This window comes from Capsicum annuum, chromosome 8 (assembly GCF_002878395.1).
Source record: "Capsicum annuum cultivar UCD-10X-F1 chromosome 8, UCD10Xv1.1, whole genome shotgun sequence".
Classification (NCBI taxonomy): domain Eukaryota; kingdom Viridiplantae; phylum Streptophyta; class Magnoliopsida; order Solanales; family Solanaceae; genus Capsicum; species Capsicum annuum.
In genome coordinates this window covers 36,862,289-36,884,266 of record NC_061118.1, presented here as the reverse complement: position 1 = coordinate 36,884,266, position 21,978 = coordinate 36,862,289, and the positions used below count along the sequence as shown (strand labels likewise).

Here is a 21,978-nt window from a genome sequence, read left to right as displayed (position 1 = left end):
TTTGAATTAAGTATTTATAATACATCCAAGTTAATGTATTTATAAATAAATGGCTAACATCTTATTAACTAAAATTAATTATTATTTTTATAAATTACAATACTACTATATGAAGTTAAACATTAAATGTCTTATAAGAACAAAACACTACACTAAAAATAAATAGGGTAAACTTTTTTGAAAAAAGCTCTAAATTATAACAATTATTATTATTATTATTATTATCTATAATCTATATCTATAATATATTAAAAGTGTGAAGACCCTTAGAAAATTGATTTGAACCTTTTACCCTTCATTAAAAGACAACACAATAGACAAAATCGTCTTTTTACTTCTTTTTTTTGTAAAATTAAATTTTATTTAATTACTATCCTAAATATTAAGATTTTGGAGCGCTGCCACCTTAATGAGCCTGTAACGTGCGATCCGAATTAATTGGACTCAAATACTTACACCGAATGAAAAAAAAAAAAAAGGGACACAGCAGAGCCAATAATGGGCTGGACAGCAATCGTTCTGGCCCATCAGTTTCCCTGAAAAGGGACATAGCAGAGCCAATAATGGGCTGGACAGCAATCGTTCTGCCCATCAGTTTCCCCTAGCAGCGGCAAAATCAAATCAAACATTTGAGCAAATCGGGGGAGTGTTTCTCTTCTCCGAACGGCAAGCGAAGTAGAAGAAGACTCAAAAATGGAGGAAGAATTGAAAGTTGAAGTAAGCGAAGTTGTAGAAGACGATGAACACGATTCTAAAGAGAGTGTTTTGCAGAGATATTTTTTACAGGAATGGAAGCTTGTCAAATCACTTCTCGACAATATCATTTCCAATGGCCGTGTCTCCGATGTCTCTTCTGTCCATAAAATCCGATCTATTGTAATCTTCCCTTCCTTCCATTCCCTGTTTGAACTTTCAACTGTACAATTATTACTCCAATGCTATGCTTCTTATTGAGTTTATACCTGTAAAATTTTACTACTTTGGATTTCAGAATTTTATTTGTTTTTAACAATATAAATGCAAATAATTCAGATAATCCCTGGTTTAAAAAAGAATGACTTGATTTGACTTAGCACAGTTTAAGAAAATAAACAACATCTTTGAATCTTGTGGTCTTGAATTAAAGTTATGCCAAACATACCAAAATGTCCTTTAATATTGTGGTTTAAACATGACATGTGTGAAGTTGGAATTGAAGTATCACAAAAAAGGAAAGTGTCAATTCTTTTTGAAACAGATGGAGTGTTTTATTTGCATAATTGTTAGTCCAATTCTATGTTTCTACTTGCTTTTTGTGCATGTTGATGTAGGATACTATATTGTTGATGATGCCAAGTCCAAACTTTTAATAGTATTTGAACTTTTGAATACTTTGCTTCAGTTGCTTAGCTGATGCAAGTTTTATTATAGTTTTTTTTTCTTTGGTAGTACATGAACTATTTATTTGACTATTAAAATATGATTGGCAGATGGACAAATATCAGCAGCAAGGTCAGTTACTGGAGCCTTACCTCGAGAGTATGGTTTCGCCCCTCATGTCCATTGTCCGTTCAAAAGCTGTCGAACTAGCTTCTGCCTCGGAAGAGATTCTTGAAGTAATTAAGCCTCTATGTATCATCATATATTCTCTGGTGACAGTTTGTGGCTACAAGGCTGTTGTCAAGTTCTTCCCTCATCAGGTTTCTGACCTGGAGCTTGCAGTATCTCTCCTGGAGAAATGCCATAATGCTCAAGCTGGAACATCATTACGACAAGAAAGTACGGGAGAGATGGAGGCAAAGTGTGTGATACTATTGTGGCTCTACATTCTTGTATTGATCCCTTTTGATATAGCTTCTATGGATACTAGTGCTGGGGATAATAACTATGCTGGGGGTGATGATCCACCTCCACTTGTGCTCAAAATTCTAGAATTCTCTAAAGACTACCTTTCAAATGCGGGTCCTATGCGAACCATATCCGGTTTGTTGCTCTCAAGGCTTCTAACACGTCCAGATATGTCAAAGGCGTTTACCAGGTCCTACTGCCAAAAATCCTTGCCATTTCTAACAGTTCACAATCTGAAATCTCGCAATCAAGCAGATGAAAATTATCACAAACAAAAGAACAACAACACGTAAAAGTAGATGAATTGTCTGGTCATTTTCATGCATGCACATTTATGTTTGTGAATGCAAATGACAAGATACTTGCTGTAGTACAATTTACTGTATTTTCACTTTGCTTGTCATGTGACACATGCAATTCACTTTTATGTGTGATGAGTAAACAAAATCTTCTTACTTTCTTGCAAATTATCATCATGCTTGCTGAGCATTCTGCTTTATTATTATTCTCTATATCAAGTATTATTTGTTTGGCAGCAAAAAGAAGAAAAAGTCTTCTACAATGAAATATGCTGAGCAAGTACGATGCAAATATTTTATGCCTCATTTGGGTAGTTATTTAGTGCTTTCAAATTCTTGTACACTATATGTTTGAGTTAACATATTTGGATTCCCCTATAACTTTGTTTTTCAGCTTTGTGGACTGGACGCATGAAGTCATGTCCTGTCTTTCAAATGATGTTGTCAATCACTTCAAGCTATTGGGGGCAGTTGAAGCACTAGGTGCTGTTTTCAAGGTTCGCTCTTTTTCTTTGTACCCTACTTTGGTTATTTTCTAGCTTTCTGCACAATCGTTCCGTAGAATTTGTGATTCTGCTGTCAAACTTGGACGTTCCCCTCAAACTCAGACTTGAATGAACTGATTTCATCTTTCATCCTTTGTCCTTCAGACCATGAGTTATTTGTAGCTGCTCTTCCAGGAGCAAATTTTTGGTAATTATCTGAGAGTGGTGAAAATCCATTTTGAAAGAAATGGACGGGGTTCGAAAATCAATTTGGATTTTATCAAGTAAATGCCAAGATTAAGTTTCAGTTATCTTTGAAAGCATCTGCTGATGTTATAATATCAGAGCTCAGGTGCTGAATGAAAGAGATACATTGGTCATGTTACAAAGTCTAAAATCTTAATAGCGTAGACATCCTTTTCGCTTCACTCACTATGCCGTGTCACACTTGTGGAAGATGTTATTAAACCATTCATTTTTTGATGATCTTGAAGTCTTGCTTTAGTATGTACACTTTTTGGAACACTATTCTTTTCCTCTAAATGCAGAATGGAAGCCCGAAAGTGTTGCTTAGTGTGTTTCCTGGTGTTTGGAACGACATATCAGCTCTAGTGAAGTCCAACACTGCAGCTCGGAGTCCTTTACTTCGCAAGTATCTTGTGAAACTAACTCAAAGGATTGGGATGATATGTCTCCCTCCTCGTCAACAGTCATGGCGATATGTGGTAAGATAGCTAATTATGCAAAAGATGGGGCTTAAATGTTTCTTACTAGTTACAGAGTTATGCTTGCTCTGCTTCAATATTCTTGTGGACTGACCTATTTAACTACGTTTAGTATCATTTACTAGGAACTAGTTGTCCTACCATCTTTCTAAGAGAAAAATTTATGATGCTTTGTGGGGAATAGGGAGATGAGGGTCTTTGTATTTTTTTGTCAAGTAGCATCCTTTTTCTATATGTTGCCTCGCTGATCTTAATGTGATCTTGAACATTGTCGTCCTTTCTTTCTCTTCTCGATCTTTGTGAATATTTATCTCTCATTTTAATAAATTACAGTACTGTGATGTTTATCAAAGTCAGGAGCAACATGTTTATCCACTCCCTCTCTTTCTGTTCATTTACTGGTTGCTTGTCTCTGTTTCTCGTTCCTGCATTTATCAGTTTTCCGTTGGAATACTTTGTGCTGATCAACTCACCATGAACTGTAGAAAATTAGTTTATAGCAGTGCTTGTTTTGCTGTGTAGGGTAGGACCAGCACACTTGGAGGGCATATTACTGTCAATAGAATCGAAACGAACCAAAACAATAATTATAGAAACAATGATCTATCGAAAGAGCCGGACTGTGATGAAGAAGATGACATGGATGTCCCTCATATAGTAGAAGAGATAATTGAATTACTGCTGTCAGGACTGCGTGATACGGTATGTCTAAGGGGTGAGCTTCCATCTTGTACTTATCTGATTGTCCTCATTAAGCTTAAGTATTTGGCGCGAGACCTGTAGACAAAGAGTTGATATCTGCTTTCGTTGGATGGTTTATTTTATTTGTTTGGTAAAGCTCCTTCACCACTTCCTCATGTGTCATAGAAGAATCATGATAAATCTAAGTTGAATATCCAGACATATTTCTCTTTCATTTTGAGCTAGTGCATTTGAAAACTTGATATCTTAATGGAAAGGTTGTGTGTTTATCTCTCTCTGTATGTGTATGCGTGCATGTGCCAAAAGATATCAGTTAGCTCGAACAGAAGTAAATAAGTGTCTCTCTGTTCCACAATGTGACTGAGACTAAGAATCCCCTAAAGCAGTTAATAGATGACATTTAATCAAGCGAAACAGTCAGAAACTGTCATTTCCTTACTTTTCATAGATTCTTAGTGACATCCACATTATGGAACAGAAACAGACGTTTATTTAGTTCCATTCAGGTTAACTGATCTCTTTTTCGGTTCAGCTGCAGTTATATTTCTAAAACAGTTTTATATCTTCGGATGCACTAGCATCATTTGATTCCATTTCAGTACATTACTGTTACAACAGCTTCCTTTTATTTATTCACATTTCCACTATTTGTTATTTTTATTTCAACTTTCGCATCTTAGAGATTTTTATCATGGCACTACAGGATACTGTTGTGCGTTGGTCTGCTGCAAAAGGTATTGGCCGTGTTACTTCACGGTTAACTTACTTGCTTTCCGATGAAATCCTTTCATCTGTTCTGGAGCTCTTTTCACCTAGCGAGGTGTGTTACTTCAGTTGTTTCTGTTTCTTGCCAATTTATTTTTTTGTTATCTTATGAGATAGCCGCTATATCTGAATACAGAATATTAATTAAGTAGACCCAGATTTTGAAATTCTAATAGTTTCTCTTGAACTTCATATTTCTTGATAGTTCGTTTGGCTTAGATTATATGCTTATGTATTCTAGTGTTACAGGGCGATGGTTCATGGCATGGTGGTTGTTTGGCACTGGCTGAATTGACACGTAGAGGGTTGCTGTTACCTATTAGTTTTCACAAAGTTATTCCTGTTGTTATAAAGGTTGTCCTTACTGAAGTTCCTAATTCTTTTTCTGTACTTTTGAGCTCTCTTTAACTCCATCTGTTGGAACTTGTGATTGAGCAATTAATTTTCTCTAAGGAGCATAAACTTGCTAATACGCAACATGCGTCATCAGTGTTCATTTTTCTCCTTCTTACCTTCCAGGAAACGTATAGGCCAAGATAAACAGGAAACCTTTAGTTGACTTTGCTCTACTCCATGTTGCTCGATTGCTCCTCCAGCTTCAAGCTGTCACTAGAATTTCTAATAGGTTGATTGGAATTATGTATGTAATACACTTTAGTATTCAAGTGAAACATCTTAACAGGAACTTGTCTTTTAGAAAAATTATCGCTCTTAGTTCTGTTGTAGAAAACGTTCTTTCTTACTGCAGCAGTAGGATGGATAAGACCTGCTTCCTTTTACAGATGAGAGAGAGGGAAGTAGGGAGGGAGAAGGGGGAGAAAAGGGTCTCTGTTTACCGCTGATGAGCATGCTGGTTAGGCAATCAGAAGTACATGTGCTCATAGGACTCATATTTTGCTGACTGCTGTGTACTTATGAATCCAAATTGATGCCATTATTGAGTATTTGTGTCATTGTTGATGTTTCTATTGTGTACTTATGAGCATATTATCTTCACCTTTGAAACACCTGTCTTTTAGATTTCCAGATTATCATTCAATTCTTAGCATCCAGATCACATGTCATCCTTTTTTGATGTTTACTAATGGGTATACATGACAAACAGATATATGGGTACATCTCTTTTTGGGGATGAGTTACTGAAACATATTTAATCTAGATTACCTAATTGAGATAATGGATTGTATTAGACTTGCATTATCCACTCATCCAACTCTTCCCTCCTTGAAGCTGGATTTTTGTTGCTAATAATGAAGGAAAGTTTGGTGTGGCAGGCATTACATTACGATATTCGAAGGGGTCCACATAGCATTGGATCCCATGTACGTGATGCCGCAGCTTATGTTTGTTGGGCATTTGGCCGTGCATATTACCATGCAGATATGAAAAACATACTCCAGCAGCTGGCTCCACACCTTCTCACTGTGGCCTGCTATGACCGTGAGGTACCAAAAATACAGGGTCATTCCTTACCGGGTCAGGCGCTTCTTCCTCAAACTAAAATAATGCAGCAATGTTATTACTTCCCAGGTTAATTGTAGAAGAGCAGCAGCTGCTGCTTTTCAAGAGAATGTTGGACGGCAAGGAAATTATCCTCATGGTATCGATATAGTGAATGCAGCTGATTACTTTGCACTTTCTTCACGTACAAACTCCTATCTTCACGTTGCTGTCTTCATTGCTCAATATGATGGCTATCTTTATACTTTTGTTGATGAGCTTCTGAACAGCAAAATCTGTCACTGGGTATGTATATACTTGCTTTGTTGCTTGCTTTTTCTCAGATAAAACACTTCTTTCGTTAAATGTTTATGCTTTGCTTGAGTGTGTCTTGTATTTGTTGTCTGCGGAGATGCATTATAGAAGCCTGTTACCATATATAAAATGCGTATAGCTGATTCCTCACTAGAGCTACTCTTTTGGGGTCTTAGCAAAAAGAGTACTGTGACAACTGACAACTTTTGTCACATCATGGAACTGAAAAAAGATGGTAGGAATTGGATTGGAAATGCGATGGGAATTTGTTTACAAATATCGTTCTCTCTTTTCTTTAGGAACTTCATAGATTTCTTCTCTTGGAACTCTTAAGAGGATTAAAGCCTAAAGGCATAAAAATTTGGCAACATATCTGCAGAAAAGACAGAAGGATCTATCACTTGGGAAGCTAAAGGTGTAGCCCAATTATGGCAAACAATAGGGTAATTTAGTAATTTTTCACCTTCTTGTAATTTTTCTGGGTTCCTTTCCCTATTGAGCTTAAGACATGCACGCATAACAGTCTACATCTGAGAATTGAGACCCTGCTAATATCATACCTGGCCAATGTACTTTATTTGTGCACTGTTTTTGGTTTGTGCTTTCACTTGCTAGTCTATCATTGACGAGTCTTTTTTATGATTACCTTACTGTTGTCATATAGGATAAAAGTTTGAGAGAGCTTGCTGCAAATGCCCTTTCTTCTCTTGCTAAGTATGATCTTGGCCAATTTGCTAGCACCGTTGTGCAAAAATTATTGCCTTGCACATTATCTTCTGATTTGTGCATGCGTCATGGTGCAACTTTAGCTGTTGGGGAGGTTATATTGTCTCTACATGAACGTGAATATGTTCTTCTCCCAGGTTGGTGTCTCCCTTTTAGCTTCAAGCTTTTAGTTATTTGGGTGACATCAAAGTTCAAGCTGGTTGGCGCTGGTTTATAGTTTAAAGTTCTCCAATGCATTTGAGTGTTTTACCACTTTGTTTAAAAATTTTAGTTTTTTCTAGGCTTCACTTGAGTTAAATATTTCTTTAGTATATTGGAAAATAAAATTTTCTCATAAATTGGAAGTCTATGACTGTACTACATTTAAAAAAACAACTTTTTTGAAAAAAATATATGAGATTGTAATGCTGACACACACACACATATATGCAAACCGTGATTTTTCTCTTATTGGTTGTGAAATCAAACCATGAAAGTCCAACTGGAAGATGTGTCTAACTTCTTGGTCATAGGCATAGCTGTTCAGTCCCTACCAGTGCTTATTGTTGTAGTGATTTCCTTGCATAACCAAATAAGGGAAACCTATAATGGTAAAGTTGTATCCATGTGAACGGGTTCGAACCTTGGAATCAACATTGAAGTTTGCACCGGGTAGGCTGCCTACATTAGACCCCCATGCATGTGGACCTTCCCCGAACCCTGCATGAACACGGAATACTTCATGCACTGGGCTGCCTTTTTCTTCTTCTTTGCATTGCTAAAATAGTCCCTCTATCCCATTTGATTGTCCTGAGGGCAAGAGCTTAAAAATATTATGGGAGTGATAGCTGCACCATACAGTTTGAATAGAAGTGAGCTAGTGATTGGAGTATGTAATACCCAGAAGTGATTATAAGAAGAGCAATGGAAGTGTTCTCTCAGTTCCAGAAATTTGGATTAGCAGGAAAGCCAGATGTACTTCACCAAAAAAAATGAATTTCTTCACAAAAGGAAAGCCAAGGTGTGCTGGACATTGATGTTTTGCCAGAGGATTATACTTGAGACATATAGTATTCATTCTAAACTAAGATGTTTGTTACTTCTTTTTAGTTGGACTTGGACTAGTGAAGCTCCTGTAAATGTTGCAAGGTTTTTAGTAGATTTCATTGGCTCTCTGAGCCTGGCTTAGTAGCCCTCTTTTGCTTTTGATTAGCTCCCTATTCTTTAATGCCTATTGTTCTTGAGCTAACATGTCTTTTGTAATTTTGCTTCTTCTTGATGCCAGAGCTATACAAAATCTAACTTCATCAAAAAGAAAAAAATATATAGTACTCATTTTTCATAGTTTTTGTGCCACGTATTAATTGTCTTTCCATCACGTACAACTGGCTCCCAATTTTTGTGACGTTGCTATTACCATGTGGGTGCCTTTTCAAATTTTCAGTTACCACGATTCTTGTATAAATTAATAAAAAGAGAAAATTATCTGGTTAAGGCTTACAATACAGTCTTTTCAGTGTTTATTATGCAAAGCTAATTGTGATCCCTCTATTTTTCTGTTAACAGATCTGCAGAATCAAGTTGCTGGTGTGGTTCCAGCAATTGAGAAAGCACGGCTATATCGCGGAAAGGGAGGAGAAATAATGCGTTCTGCTGTTTCCCGTTTCATTGAATGCATTTCAGTAGCTTGTATCCAGTTGACAGACAACATAAAACGAAGTCTGCTTGATACGCTCCATGAGAATTTGAGACATCCTAATTCTCAGATACAGGTTATCTTATGACTTTGTCAATTTCCTGCTGATTAGCTTCCTGTGAGTGAATTGCTTGATTTACTAGTATGTTTGTAGGGTGCTGCTGTTGCAGCCTTAAAGATCTTCATTCCTGCTTACATTGCGTCTTTGGAAAGTAAATGCTTCAATGCCATTACATCAAGATACCTTGAGCAATTGACTGATCCTAATGTGGCTGCTAGACGAGGATCTGCACTTGCGCTTGGTGTTTTGCCATTTAAGTTTCTAAGTAAAGGATGGAAGGATATACTTCATAAGCTTTGTGTTACTTGTGAAATTGAGGTAAGGAAGTGCTTCTGTTTTAACTGTTGCTGATGGAGGAAGTAAGCTGCACATTATCTTGAATGATGGAACAACTTCATGCTCTACAGGATAACCCTGAAGAAAGAGATGTTGAAGCACGGGTAAATGCTGTCAAAGGACTTGTATCAGTATGTGAAATTTTAACTGACACACAAGATCAGTCTCATCTATTGTCTGCAGAAGAATGTATATCTCTGTATATTTTTATAAAGAATGAGGTTATGCAGACTTTATTTAAAGCTTTGGATGATTACTCTAGAGATAACAGAGGTGATGTTGGTTCTTGGGTTCGTGAGGCTGCCATGGATGGCCTTGAGAGATGCACATATATTCTATGCAAAAGAGGACTCAAGGACTTTTCAAGCAAGTCAGAACAAATGGAACTTGGCTCTGTTCCTCAGTTGGACGAGACAGATTTTACTAACCAGATGAATTTTCTTTTTGATGAAAATATGGCAGCCGATTTAGTTGGAAATATTGTTAAACAAGCAGTGGAGAAGATGGATAAATTAAGAGAGTTAGCTGCAAAGGTTCTTCAAAGAATTTTGCATAATAAATCTATTTCTGTACCATTCATTCCCCATCGAGAGAGACTAGAACAAATAGTGCCTGACGACGCAGATCTGAAATGGGGGGTAGGTTAAAATTCCTTGTCTTGTTGGTTGCTATATTTTCTAGTATTTACTAACAAGCCTTTCTATGCCATCCTGCAGGTACCTACTTTCTCATATCCTCGGTTTGTGCAGTTTCTTGGAATCAGTTGTTACAGCAAATATGTGATATCGGGGTTGGTTATTTCCATTAGTGACTTGCTAGATTCATTGAGGAAGGCGTCACTCGGTGCTCTGCTCGAATTTCTTCAGTCAACTGATGAAAATGTAAATGGTTCTAAAGAGTACAATCTTTCCAATGACATTCTTTGGGTTCTTCAGAAATACAAAAAGTGTGACAGAGTTGTGGAAGCCACTTTGAAGGTAAATTTGATTGAGAATTTCGTTTCTGCAAATGATGATTGGCGACCTTTTCCTCAAACTGTAGACCACTGTTTATCTTTTTAGAATCATCACGTTATAGTTTATGAAGCATTTATTTTTCTTTTAGTCATGAAAGATGCTTGTTAATCATAAAATTTAAATGCTGCAATCTGGTGAATTTACATTTTTGATTGTCTATGCCAGTATCCTGAGCTTCATCTACTCACTTTTTTGTTGGTTAAAAAAAACCATTTCTTGTAAAAATTTATGATTTGTTACTGCTTTGAAAAGAAGAAAAATGTGGACTAGGGCTTCACCTTTAAAGTGACTTAACTATATCCAGTGACAAGGATCTTTAATGGTGAACATTATGCTGAAGCATCTCAGTGCTATAGCCTATATGTGATATATGATTTTGCTAGAGCGTGCAATATAGTTGAATTAAAAGGTGAAGTAGTGAAATTTTTTATTTTTTATTTTATGAATCTGGTAAAGTTGTATACCTCAGCATTAAGGACATGCTGTAGACCTCCAAAAATTGATCTGCCAAAATACTAATCAATTACAAGGATCCTAAAAAATAAAGTTCCATTTTATTCTTTGGATATTTGTAAATCCTTTAAGTATTCTGTCTTGTCCTCATTTGCCACATCTCATTTTTTGCCGGAAAACCACAAGCTCTCTTTACGTTATTCCTCAAGCTTCATTATTTTGACTATAAAATAATCTAGGCATCCGACCTACAATCTTAAGGTAATGGGTGGAGAAACCAAGGGCAATTATTAACTCATTTGGAAACTCTTATTATGCCCATATCTGGGAGGTTCTCTAACACCCTTCTTCATGTGTAACCTGGTTCTATAGGGTTCGCACATGGGTAGAAAACTTTATTTTTCCTTTTCTTGTTGAGATGAGCGACATGGCTTAAAAGGCTGAAGAGTGGGTTTGGAGTAGAGAGCCCAATAGGCCTGCTTAAGCAGAGAGTTAATGACTCAATTTGGTCAAGTGAGAGATCCATGTTATGGAATATGTTGAGAGAAGACGGTTGTGGAAACAAACTTACCAAAGTTTGGCTCCGACACCTGTTAAGGGCCTTAGGTCTAACCCAATCTCAAGAAGACCAAAAACACATATGCTTAACTAATGTGGGGTTTTGAGACCCTCGCTTGTTCAGTATTGGCTATGGAGCATGGGATAACATACGTTGTATGAGAGGCACATTTGGCAGCCGATATCAGGAATGTGTTTGGTGTTGGTACCATGTGAAAGAATTAGAGTATCCAACCCATTACCTTAAGGCCATGGGTAGAGTAACCTAATACACAATCTTTATTTAAAACCTTAAACAACCAATATGGGACAGGTTTTCTAACCCTGATGTGTTGGTATTCTGTTGCAGACTATTGAGAACCTATTCAGCAAAAAGATTTTCTTAAACATGGTACGTCTATCTTATAGTATCTAATCATTCATGAATCTGGTATCTTTCCTTTGCTCTTATATGTACTGGCTCAGTCTGCACAAACCTTGTTGAACTGATGATGTTGCCTTTACCTCTCTATCTCATTTTTTAACAGGCACAGACTGCTGTGTTTTGTGGTGGAGTTTTAGAAGCTCTAAATATCGCGTTGAAAGGATCAAAAAACATCAGAAAGCTGTGTGTTGGAATTGCAATACTTGGATATATTTCATCAGTACCCGAGCACATCAACATCCAGGCATTCAGTCATTTACTAACTTTCCTCACCCATCGATTTCCAAAGGTACCAGAAAGCAGCTGCACAAGAGAAACTTGAGCCGTCTGAGTAGACAATCAGTAACATGAAACAATGAATTGAATGCCTTCTCAAAATTTGTTTTCGACTATTTTGTAGGTAAGGAGAGCCGCTGCTGACCAAGTTCTTCTTGTATTGATGCAAAATGGCCCTCCCGTGCCAGAGGACAAACTAGAGAAAGCAATTGAGATCGTCTCCGAAACTTGCTGGGACGGTGATATTGCAGAAGCGAAAGAGAAGAGTTTCGAGCTCTGTACCACGTGCAGCCTAGATGTTGGAATATTTTCGAAAGCAGATACCGGAACATCACACAGAATTGGTGACCGGGCACCTATCGGTGATGAAAATGCAGCATACTCTTCACTTGTTGGATCAGCTGGGTTTTAGTTCCTTGTCAGATGCATTTAAGAATCAGAACCTTGTGCTATCAGAGTTGGTTGCCACTGCTCCGCCCCCCTCCCCCCCCCCCCCCCCCCCCCCCTTCCTCCTGTGTCATCAAAATCACTTTCTGCAAACGAGGGATTCGTCTGTTGTTGGTTTGTAATGTTATTGCAATTTAGGAGATGTGTTCCACTAAATGGTTAACATGGTAATTGCCGTGTTTGCAAGTTTAGTATTCCTACTCGTGGCTCCAATGTACAAATGATTCATTTGGATTGTCAAGATGATTGATACTTTTCAAGTGTTCAAATTTTAAAGTCTTCAACTATTTCAAAAAGTAGTACAAAATGTAGAGAACGTTAGGCGCAAGGTTATTATGGTCTACAGTATGTCAGTCCCCTTTCCTCATTTATCTTATGTTTTGGTTTTATTACTACTGATATGTCTAACTTTTGAGTATCCTTAATATTTGTCGATACTTACTTTTCTTCAATACTTTCCATCCTTAAGTTTTTAATCTGGCTTATCTTTTAGAAAGATCATTTTCTTAAAAACATTCACCTTGTATTTACCAGAAGAGCAAAATTATATAACCCAAAACAAGCCATTGTATTACTTGAGAAGAGCTCTACAAATACTAAACGCTTAGGTATAGCTCTACAAATACCTAAACATCTAGGTAGAGCTCTACAGAATCTGCCTAGTATACAAACTTTTATACCGAAAAACAAACATAAGATTAATCCTATAAAATTATATAAAGGAAGTATATAATTTAATACCAAATCAGATATCCAAAAGGCTTCAGCTTTCATTATAGCACCCGAGTCGATAATAAGCTGATTTGATCAATCTAAAGTTTGAGATCAAAATTTCAAAAGTTTAGCAACTAAAAAAAATACATTTCTTACACATAAATAGACTATAATCTTTTAACTTCTTTTTAATGACAGGCAAAAGAATGCAAAGGACAAATCAAGAACTCAACCAAGGGAACACCTTGGGAGATGTCGGCAGGCGTGCTGTGAGTACTTCAACTCCAGTCTCTGTGACCTACAAATCCATCAGCAGAAAAAACACATCAATTAACAAGTAAAATTTCGTTGTATTTCTGTCATCTTTAACTCAACAACATCATACCAAATGTAATCCCATAGGTGGGATCTGGGGAAGGTAGTGTGCGCAGCATACCTCAGAGAGATAGAGGTGGTTTACAACAGACCCTTGGCACAAGTGAAACATCTCAAAGCAGTTTGAAAAGGGGAATATGGAAATGAAAGCAGTAACAACAATAAAATAATGTGGAAAGTCTTTAATTAAGCCTGCAAAATATGATTGCTTCTTAAAGAGAAAGAAATGCAATAATTCCACCAAGAACCGGATGTGCCAAACACATCGAGTGTCATTGGGTCCAGTATTTTCTCTTTCCCAATTTCCCAACGGGTAAATAGATCAGAGGAAGAGTTCTCGAGTTAAATAAAATGTTTCAGTAGCAACACACCAATTCATCAAGCCAACTATCTCGATTCAATCTGAGACATCATGCAACAAAGAACTACACCATTAAATCATTCAGATACCAAAAAGGATGTATAATAAAGTACTACCAGGAGAGTGTGTTCAAACTGAGCACTTCGTTTTCCATCTGCTGTCACAGCAGTCCATCCATCAGGCCACATACGATCACGCCAAACACCTGAAATAGAATTAATCAAGACACAAGGACAACAACAACATACCCAGTAAAATCCCAAATCAAGACATAAGGAAAAGAGAGATTTTATATTGTATGGTACACTGACTTTCGAGCCGAAGAACTTACCAGCATTAATCATAGGTTCAATTGTAAAAGTTTGGCCAGCTTTCATCACACCAACTGCTTTATTTCCTGATCAGATTAAGGTAACCAAAGAAAGATTGACCAAAGTAAAGCCAATTTTACTTAGATCCCACAATCCTAGAGGTACTACCTTAACTGAAATATTATGTTAAATCAGCAGTGCTGTTGCTATTATGCTAGATATTGCAGGAAATATGTGATGCAATTATATTTCACTGCTTGACGCAGCATGTAGATTTAAATGTTAAGAGATAACTTTTTTGGATAACCATAAAATCTTAAAAGACATAATGTTGAGGATACTTGAATAATGCGGAATATTTGGTGCACAGTGGAAAAGCTCTCCAATGCCATGACCACAATATGATTTCACCTGTCACCCCAGTCGCAAGAAAACGAGAACATGCAAAACATGTCAGTTTCCAACAAAAACTGAGCCTCACTGGTCCAGTTTGATGGATAGTTAGGCAAATCTATTTTTTATTTTATCTTACCACAGATAATCCAGACATAGTAGCATGTCGATTGATGACCTCTCCAATTTCCCGAAACCGTACCCCAGGCTTAACTGCAACGAAATGGCACAATAAAAAAATGACACCTGAAGTTTTGATCAACATTGCTAGCCTCTAACTCACACATTTACTGAACTTCACCTCCTTAATTCTTCAATAACATACTGAAAAGACAATTCTCAGCAAGACCATTCATCATCACAAAGTAAATACATACAGAGCAGATGCAACAAGCAAAAGGGAAAAGCAGCAAATAGACAGGCGCAAAGAGAAGCACCGGCAAAATAGCAAAGAAGAAAACATATTCAACAATCAAATTGATGAGCCATACTGTATTTGTTTAAGCAGGCTACTAAACATGCCTTCTAAGAAGTAAGACGTTTTACTTCAGGTATGTTAAAAAATCAAGCAAGGTTTTCACGCAAGTATGAGGTCCTTAGAACAGTGAAATCTATGTACATAAAGTATCCAAGGCATAACATATAGTAACACAACCTACCACTTGCTATTGCTTTCTCCAAACACTCATATGTACACTGGACTAACCGTTGAGATGCTTCATCAACATTACCCACAAAGAAGGTCTCATTCAGATCACCTGCAGAATCAGCAGCCCACTAATTAAGCATCAATTCTGCAAAAAGTTGAAACATTACCTGTAGATCAACAGGAAAGTTGGTTCTTACCATGAACCCCTTTGTAATATACAGTAACATCAACATTTATAATATCACCATCCTCCAATTTCCTTTAAAAAAAAAAAGACCAACCAAATGACAGTGTAAAACAAATTCATTTCAGAAAAATACATGTAGTAAGCACATACAACACGGTAAAATGCACCAAGGAAAGAGCAGACACGGGTGAAAATTGACAAAACACTGTCTAGATTCATCGGTCGTTGAGTGTTATTAGGCTCTCAAAAAGTGCAACTTGGTAAGAGCAGTAACCCCACCCCCCACCCCCCCCAAACTAAAAAACAAAAAGGGTACCAGATCTAACTTGAATGAACAAATATGACTAGTCTAATTGCTGAATGTAAGACTTACCTTGCATCAGGAATCCCATGGCAGATCACTTCATTGACTGACCTGCAACAAGCAGACAGATTCCCATCTTTTAGTAATTTCAAGAACCTTCCTACACAGTGCATAAAGAACATTTGCAAGGTAAAGTACCTACGTGCAGCATGACTTGGGAAAAAAATGATAATTTAAGGGAGATGGATATCCACCTGCATATGCAACCAAAAGAGGTTAAAGCACCAGATCCACATATTAGAAGACTAAGTAAACCAATATATAGCAATATTCTTAAGAACAGGAGTTCCGGTGAACTGTCATCGATATAATATAAAGCCAACAAACTTCGGCTATGGTGATTTACCAACAAACTATCTTAACAGAACGTCATAATGAAAGACAATGGCAAGTAATAAGTCTTATGGAACCAGGAACTTAGAACACACAGGTTCTCAATTTGGGTAACCACGAGAACCGTCTTTTACCAAGTATGAGGACCAGAATCATCAGTGTATCGTACATAAATGTGCCCAATTAAAGTGATTATGTGCAAGTCAAAAGAAACTAACGGGTCGTGCTTTAACATAACTTGATTAAAGCACGAGTTCCAACGTTTTGAACATATCAACATAAACTTAAAAAAACACAAAACGTAACATATTGGTAAGTGGAAATGATCCTGACACCTAAAAATGGCAAGCATGAGAAGTTATTAAAATAATAAGTCTTATCAACATACCAGCAGCAACCGTGGCCTCATGAACCACTGCATCAATTTCATCAGTAGTCACACCAGGTTTAATAATACGAGCAGCTGCATCCAAAACTTCCCTTCCTATCTGAAGGAATATGGATATGAGTATACAGTAACTTCAAACAAACAAAAAAGCAATAAAGCTGAAGGAGCAAAGCGCTGCTAGATATTTGTCCCTTACCATCTCAACCAGGTACTTTGGAATCATTAAACTGACAGTACGATACACAAAGATTGTAGGAAGCACTATTTCTGACAAAGAATTGGAATCTTAAAGATAATAAAACCAATCATGCATTAGAAGGAATCTCACAGAATCTAAAAGACTGATGAAGAACCAACTGAACACGCTTATACCACGGTCCTTCGCCAAAGCTGCAGGGCATGGAAACTTTATAGCCATAGGAACACTAACCACCTTCATCTCTTTTGATTAACTGATCAAGTGTTGGAGATAATATGACAAGTACATTCAATGAAATACGAGTACTTGGCAAATGAGGTCGGTGTATGTGGTGTCCTCTTACGTTGGACGATTATCAGTTCAAGTCTACCGCTGAGTTTAGCCAGCATAAAGTTCGTTGCACGCTAATGCAGAGAAGGTAACAACTCCCTTATCGCTAGGGATGTTATTGAATTGAGTGTTGTTGATTAGACAATAAGTGATGGGTTATTCAGTGTTGTTGATTTGACAATATGTGGGTGAAATTAAAAAAAATTAACAGTTGTGTAATCATTTAAGCCAGATATCATTTTCTAGAAACTCAAGTGCTAATAAAACCAAGCAAAATCTACTACCTAAAAAGTGTTGCTGCAGGAAGGGGACGACACTCAGCAGTAGTCCCAGAGATACAGCCAAGACCTTGATTCTAGTTATTGATTGATCTTTCAAAATTCACCCATCAGATTTTAACTAACGCCTCATTGTAACATCCTACACAAGTGTTCCTAACTCGGTTTCTGTCTGATCTCTAAATATAAAATGTGAATTCATACGTTTTTCGGTTTCAAGCTCGCTCACATCTCCCACAAAAGGTGTATATTCTTGACAGTCTGCTTTCACTCTATTCTCTATTTGCATATTTCCTTTGTGTTTTACGTTTGTTGCCTTTCTGTTGGTAGAATCATAAATGTCAACACATGTTCGAAAAGTCTCCTAAGTTTCCTATAACACACCAACACTCTAAAGAATGGATTAACTCTCCAAGGATTGAGACATTAAATTCACAACCCGTTAACTGCCTTGCAATATTGGTGTAGAAGAAGTACATGCTATCTAATAAAAGGACAGCAAATGCCCAGTGTAGCAATAGTATAGAAAATGGCTATGCTTCATAAACTGATAGCAATAATTCTTTGAGAAGACTAATGAAGAAGATAATTTGTTGATAGAACATAATCAAGAGACATAAACTGATCAATACTTACTCGGCAAGCTTCTCTCATTCTCTCAATCAGCTCCGGAGTTTTGATCTTCAGAATATTTGAAGAGAAAAGAAGGAGGTGGTGAGCAAGAACTTTGTTTGTTGCTAAAAAGAAATTGAGTATAACTGCAAACCATTACTAACTCAACATAAGTAGTACCTCAACAACATGCTGCAAATCACTATTGGGTTCAATTTTTGGAATACCCTACAAAAATAACAGAAACAAACTAAAATAAAGAACATATTTTCTATCATTGATGTTCAGAATGAGAAAAATGTGCAATATTAGGCACCTACACTCCAAATGATAAGCAAATTAAGTGAAGCAACAGTCAACATTCTGGGTATCCAGCTCCAGAAGAAACAGGTCAAAAAACAGAAACATGTGTGCGCATGTGTATGAAAAAATGTTTTTGTGAGTGTGTGTGTGAACTAAACATTGACAAACACTTGAAATACACAGAAATCAGTCAAGATGGCTCACATCATTTGCCCAATCAGGTTGATCAATGTGAACAGGTACAACACGCTTTCTTGATATTGGATAGGGCCTTAGCATCCTGAAAAAAGTAAGCACCTTGAGTTTTGGACAACAAATGAATGCCAACAGCAACTTCCAGAAAATAAGAGAGGAAAGACGAGAAAAAATAGGGAGAGTGATTTTGACATCCTTGCAGCAAGCACCTAGCAAAAAGCTATATTCAAAAGGAGCAAAAGACGAGAAGGAAACTAACGTTTTTGGCATTCTGTAACAGAAGATTGCAGTAGTCTAGGAAGCTAGGTAAAGCTTAATAATTTCTTAACTGAACTAAGAAATTAAAGCGCCCGGTAACTTATTTTACTTCAGCTATTAGACACGCACAAAGAAAAAAGACATACAGCAACCTACAAAACTTCTCATCTTTTTTTTACTAATAACCGTGATGTCCGGGCCAGCTTGCGCATACCTCAACTGATTCCACGGAACCAACTAAAATATGACCGGGAGAGTTTTACGTTTAAGTACAATATGATTAGATTAGATTAGATTAAAATAAGTTCATTATAGAAAAATGCATAGATCTAAATGTCTAAATGGAACCGACACATGGAAATCCAAAACAAGGTTGCAAGGTATGTACATATTACATCAGAAAAGGTTGAAGATTAAGATCCATATCCAACATACCCAGTCCAGTCAAAATGCGGAATTTTCGGTGTTCGAGCCTGTCCTTTCCTCAAGCAATATAGCCAACCATCACTAGGTGAGGCTGCATTTTGTTCTGATGGAGTTTCAGTAGCCAGAGAAGATAATTTTGCCTTCAAGTGGACAGACTTGTGAGAACTCCAAGATGCCTTGAAACAATCCTGTGTGCTGACAAGAAGCAACTTGCATCAAAATCAAGGTATTAAGCTAATGGCCAGAGAAAAATAAATATATAAATAGTGTCATAGAAAGAGATTCTCCTCCCATTAGCCATTCGTTCTTTCTTTAAAGTTTACATCACAGCAGTAATAACTTTCCCAACCCACTTTGCTTTGATCTCTCGGACAGGAGGTTGCAGTTCTCCTTTTTGTTTAGCAGCTAGAATGTTATATTATTCTAATGTCTTCTCATTGTACCGGTTCCACTACTGAAACCTGAGTTTTTGACATTGACCAACTATAGCAGATAGGTACTCTAGCTTTCTAATACTATAGATAGTCCCATTACAAAGAGTGAAGCACGAAGAAGCAGGTTATTCACATTAAACCTTTAACAAGCAGTGAGTACACCCTTATCCCATTCTTGCATCACAACAGCTATAACGAACTAATATACTCAAGTACAAACTGCTAAAAAGAAGAATAGATCATTTCCCACAGAGGGATGGTTTCAGCTATGATGTAAAGTATACAAAGCAGTAATTAAGCTTCAGTTTGATAATGAAAAATGGACAAGATAGTTAAGAAAGAGAATGGTCAAAGCTACAAACCAGAAAGCAGCTCCTTCACGAGGAAGCTTCAACTCCACACACTTAGGACACCTTCAAATAAAAGAAAAGTAATTTAACAGAGATATCAGAGACAGAAACTCTTCTCTGAAAGTAACAGCACCAAAAAACAATCATTGGCAGTACAACTACAACAGCTGGAAGATCACACATAGCAATTGCAAACGGGGTATTGGATGCATTGAATTTCAAAGCCCAAGGATGATTAATGAAAGTACCAAAAAGTAAGCTGGTGATATCCTTAATATACAGAACGTCAAATCAGACTCTATATGAGCTATGAGAATCAACAAAATATAATACTAGGTAACCCAGCAAGGAAAGTAAAGGAAATGAGGAAGGAGGACTCCCCGAAATACAAACCAATTAACCAAAAAGATAAAAGAAAGACACCAGCATCAGAGTTACAGTTGCATCCCTATTTTATGCAATAACGGAATTTTTATAATATCCACCTTTCTATTTCATAAGAAATACTCTATTACATCAAGACATCATCAGCATTTAAACCACAATAGAACCTATAATATCTTTTTTATAACCGAGAAATCCGCTTGTTCCAGCCTTAAAAGCCAGAGGATAGCGGGCCTGCCTTCTACTTTTTACCACTTAGAAACTAGACATTCTTTTATCAGCACCACTAAATACTAAACTTGCTTCACCAGCTAGGATTCAAACTCGTTAACTGATCTCGCATCGTACTACCTTTGCCAAGAATCGAACCTATACTCAAACTGAAAATCTTAGTTTAACCTATCACCTCTACATAAAGATCACAAAAATCCCCAAGTACTAGAAAGATAATGTTTGCTTGTATTTGGGTGTATTAGCTAATGGCAATAATTCATAATCACACTTTTTGTTCTCAGAGAAATGAAAACAACATACTAAGGTCCAGCTCCAACCCCTTCCATCTAAACTCTAAATAGCAATGGCCCCTTCCACCACTTCCCACCCCCGCGTTGTTTTCAAGTCATAAAACGAAAAATACTACTTTCTACCTATTGGAATTTTTTTTATTTTATTTTTTTTAATAACCCTGGTGTTCCGGTCAGCTTACAGAAAGATACTATTTTCTCTTTTGTCTTAAATCCTAACACACCGGTATGCAATATATATATATATATATATATATATACATATAGCTCAAGCACAGTTGGATATCTAAAAACATATATTTGTATATAAACCACAAAATCATTCAATTCAACAAAATAAATTATAAAGCTACCATTTTTTAATAATTGCAGAAACACTTAAAAACTCATATAATTAAAAAATAAAAATAACAAAGAGTGGACAGTACATACTGAAGATGAGCAGGCTTGCTACATTTAGCACAAGATAAAGTAGCTTCAACCACTTCTGATCCTCCTGTCATTGATTCTTTCAATATCTATACACAATACAAATCTTTATTAATCACCATAATATCAATAAAAAATCACTAATAAAAAAGAAAAAACGAAAAAAATAAGTGTACGGGTTAACTAGATTGAATCTTTGAAGCTGGATAACGCTGACCTTTCAATATGGTTATTGGTGTTTCTTGCAATGAAGAGGAAAATAGCAATTTGGGGTTTTTATGTTTAGGGTTTTCAGACGGAGAAAAGGACTAATAAAATATGAATAAAGTAGAAAAAAAAAAAGCGTTTTACTGTGTATAAAACATGGTCAAATATATGGACAGCTAAAAATCAAATACTTTTACGTACTGGTTGCCACTAATTGACTTTTTTACCCTCCTACAAGTAATCTCGTAGTAATATTTTTCCAACAAATTGTACTCTATTAATTTACTTTTAAAGTTACCAACAAATTGTGTTCATTTTTCTTATAATGGTTGCTAAAAAGTTTATTCATATCGAGAATGCCAAGTTACTATTTCCTTTTAAGTTGTCATATTTTATATTTGAGAGTCAATTTGATTAATTTTTAAAGTTAAATTAAATTAAATT

At 36.5% G+C, this 21,978-nt stretch overlaps 2 protein-coding genes across 4 annotated transcripts; one reads left to right on the top strand and one right to left on the bottom strand.

Moving 5' to 3' along the window:
- The first annotated feature begins 530 nt into the window (after positions 1-530).
- On the top strand, positions 531-12,799 carry LOC107845706 (tubulin-folding cofactor D). Of its 3 annotated transcripts, XM_047394373.1 has the most exons (17): positions 531-876; positions 1,470-2,017; positions 2,521-2,623; positions 3,160-3,336; positions 3,859-4,038; positions 4,742-4,858; positions 5,053-5,157; positions 6,078-6,248; positions 6,334-6,549; positions 7,223-7,421; positions 8,830-9,035; positions 9,114-9,338; positions 9,428-9,994; positions 10,073-10,333; positions 11,733-11,774; positions 11,911-12,096; positions 12,208-12,799. In XM_047394373.1, the coding sequence occupies exons 1-17, from the start codon at positions 694-696 to the stop codon at positions 12,493-12,495; spliced, it is 3,774 nt and encodes a 1,257-aa protein (XP_047250329.1). In that variant the 5' UTR covers positions 531-693; the 3' UTR covers positions 12,496-12,799. The 3 variants fall into 3 exon arrangements, with proteins under 3 accessions (XP_047250329.1, XP_047250331.1, XP_047250330.1); XM_047394375.1 differs by lacking the exon at positions 531-876 and having other exon boundaries at positions 1,541-2,406; XM_047394374.1 differs by lacking the exon at positions 531-876 and having other exon boundaries at positions 1,541-2,437.
- Positions 12,800-13,280: 481 nt separating this feature from the next.
- On the bottom strand, positions 13,281-21,693 carry LOC107845700 (methionine aminopeptidase 1A). The gene is made up of 17 exons (XM_016690159.2): positions 21,545-21,693; positions 21,331-21,416; positions 20,003-20,053; positions 19,216-19,401; positions 18,532-18,607; positions 18,205-18,252; positions 18,049-18,093; positions 16,606-16,705; positions 16,027-16,078; positions 15,894-15,935; positions 15,531-15,592; positions 15,344-15,442; positions 14,824-14,897; positions 14,633-14,702; positions 14,312-14,377; positions 14,097-14,185; positions 13,281-13,542 (listed from the first exon to the last, which is right to left on the bottom strand). Exons 2-17 carry the CDS (start codon positions 21,399-21,401, stop codon positions 13,465-13,467), a joined length of 1,209 nt encoding a protein of 402 aa, XP_016545645.1. The 5' UTR covers positions 21,402-21,416; positions 21,545-21,693; the 3' UTR covers positions 13,281-13,464.
- Positions 21,694-21,978: the final 285 nt, after the last annotated feature.

What these genes read in the sequence shown, in the direction of transcription:
- LOC107845700 (XM_016690159.2), bottom strand. Translation starts at nt 21,401, where the DNA reads ATGACAGGAGGATCAGAAGTGGTTGAAGCTACTTTATCTTGTGCTAAA. An exon ending in CATGGGATTCCTGATGCAAG is followed by an intron (nt 15,593 to 15,893) that starts GTAAGTCTTACA and finishes TTTTTTTTAAAG; the next exon opens with GAAATTGGAGGATGGTGATA. An exon ending in ATATTACAAAGGGGTTCATG is followed by an intron (nt 15,443 to 15,530) that starts GTAAGAACCAAC and finishes CTGATTCTGCAG; the next exon opens with GTGATCTGAATGAGACCTTC.
- LOC107845706 (XM_047394373.1), top strand. Translation starts at nt 694, where the DNA reads ATGGAGGAAGAATTGAAAGTTGAAGTAAGCGAAGTTGTAGAAGACGAT. An exon ending in TCCATAAAATCCGATCTATT is followed by an intron (nt 877 to 1,469) that starts GTAATCTTCCCT and finishes TATGATTGGCAG; the next exon opens with ATGGACAAATATCAGCAGCA. An exon ending in ACAGCAAAATCTGTCACTGG is followed by an intron (nt 6,550 to 7,222) that starts GTATGTATATAC and finishes GTTGTCATATAG; the next exon opens with GATAAAAGTTTGAGAGAGCT.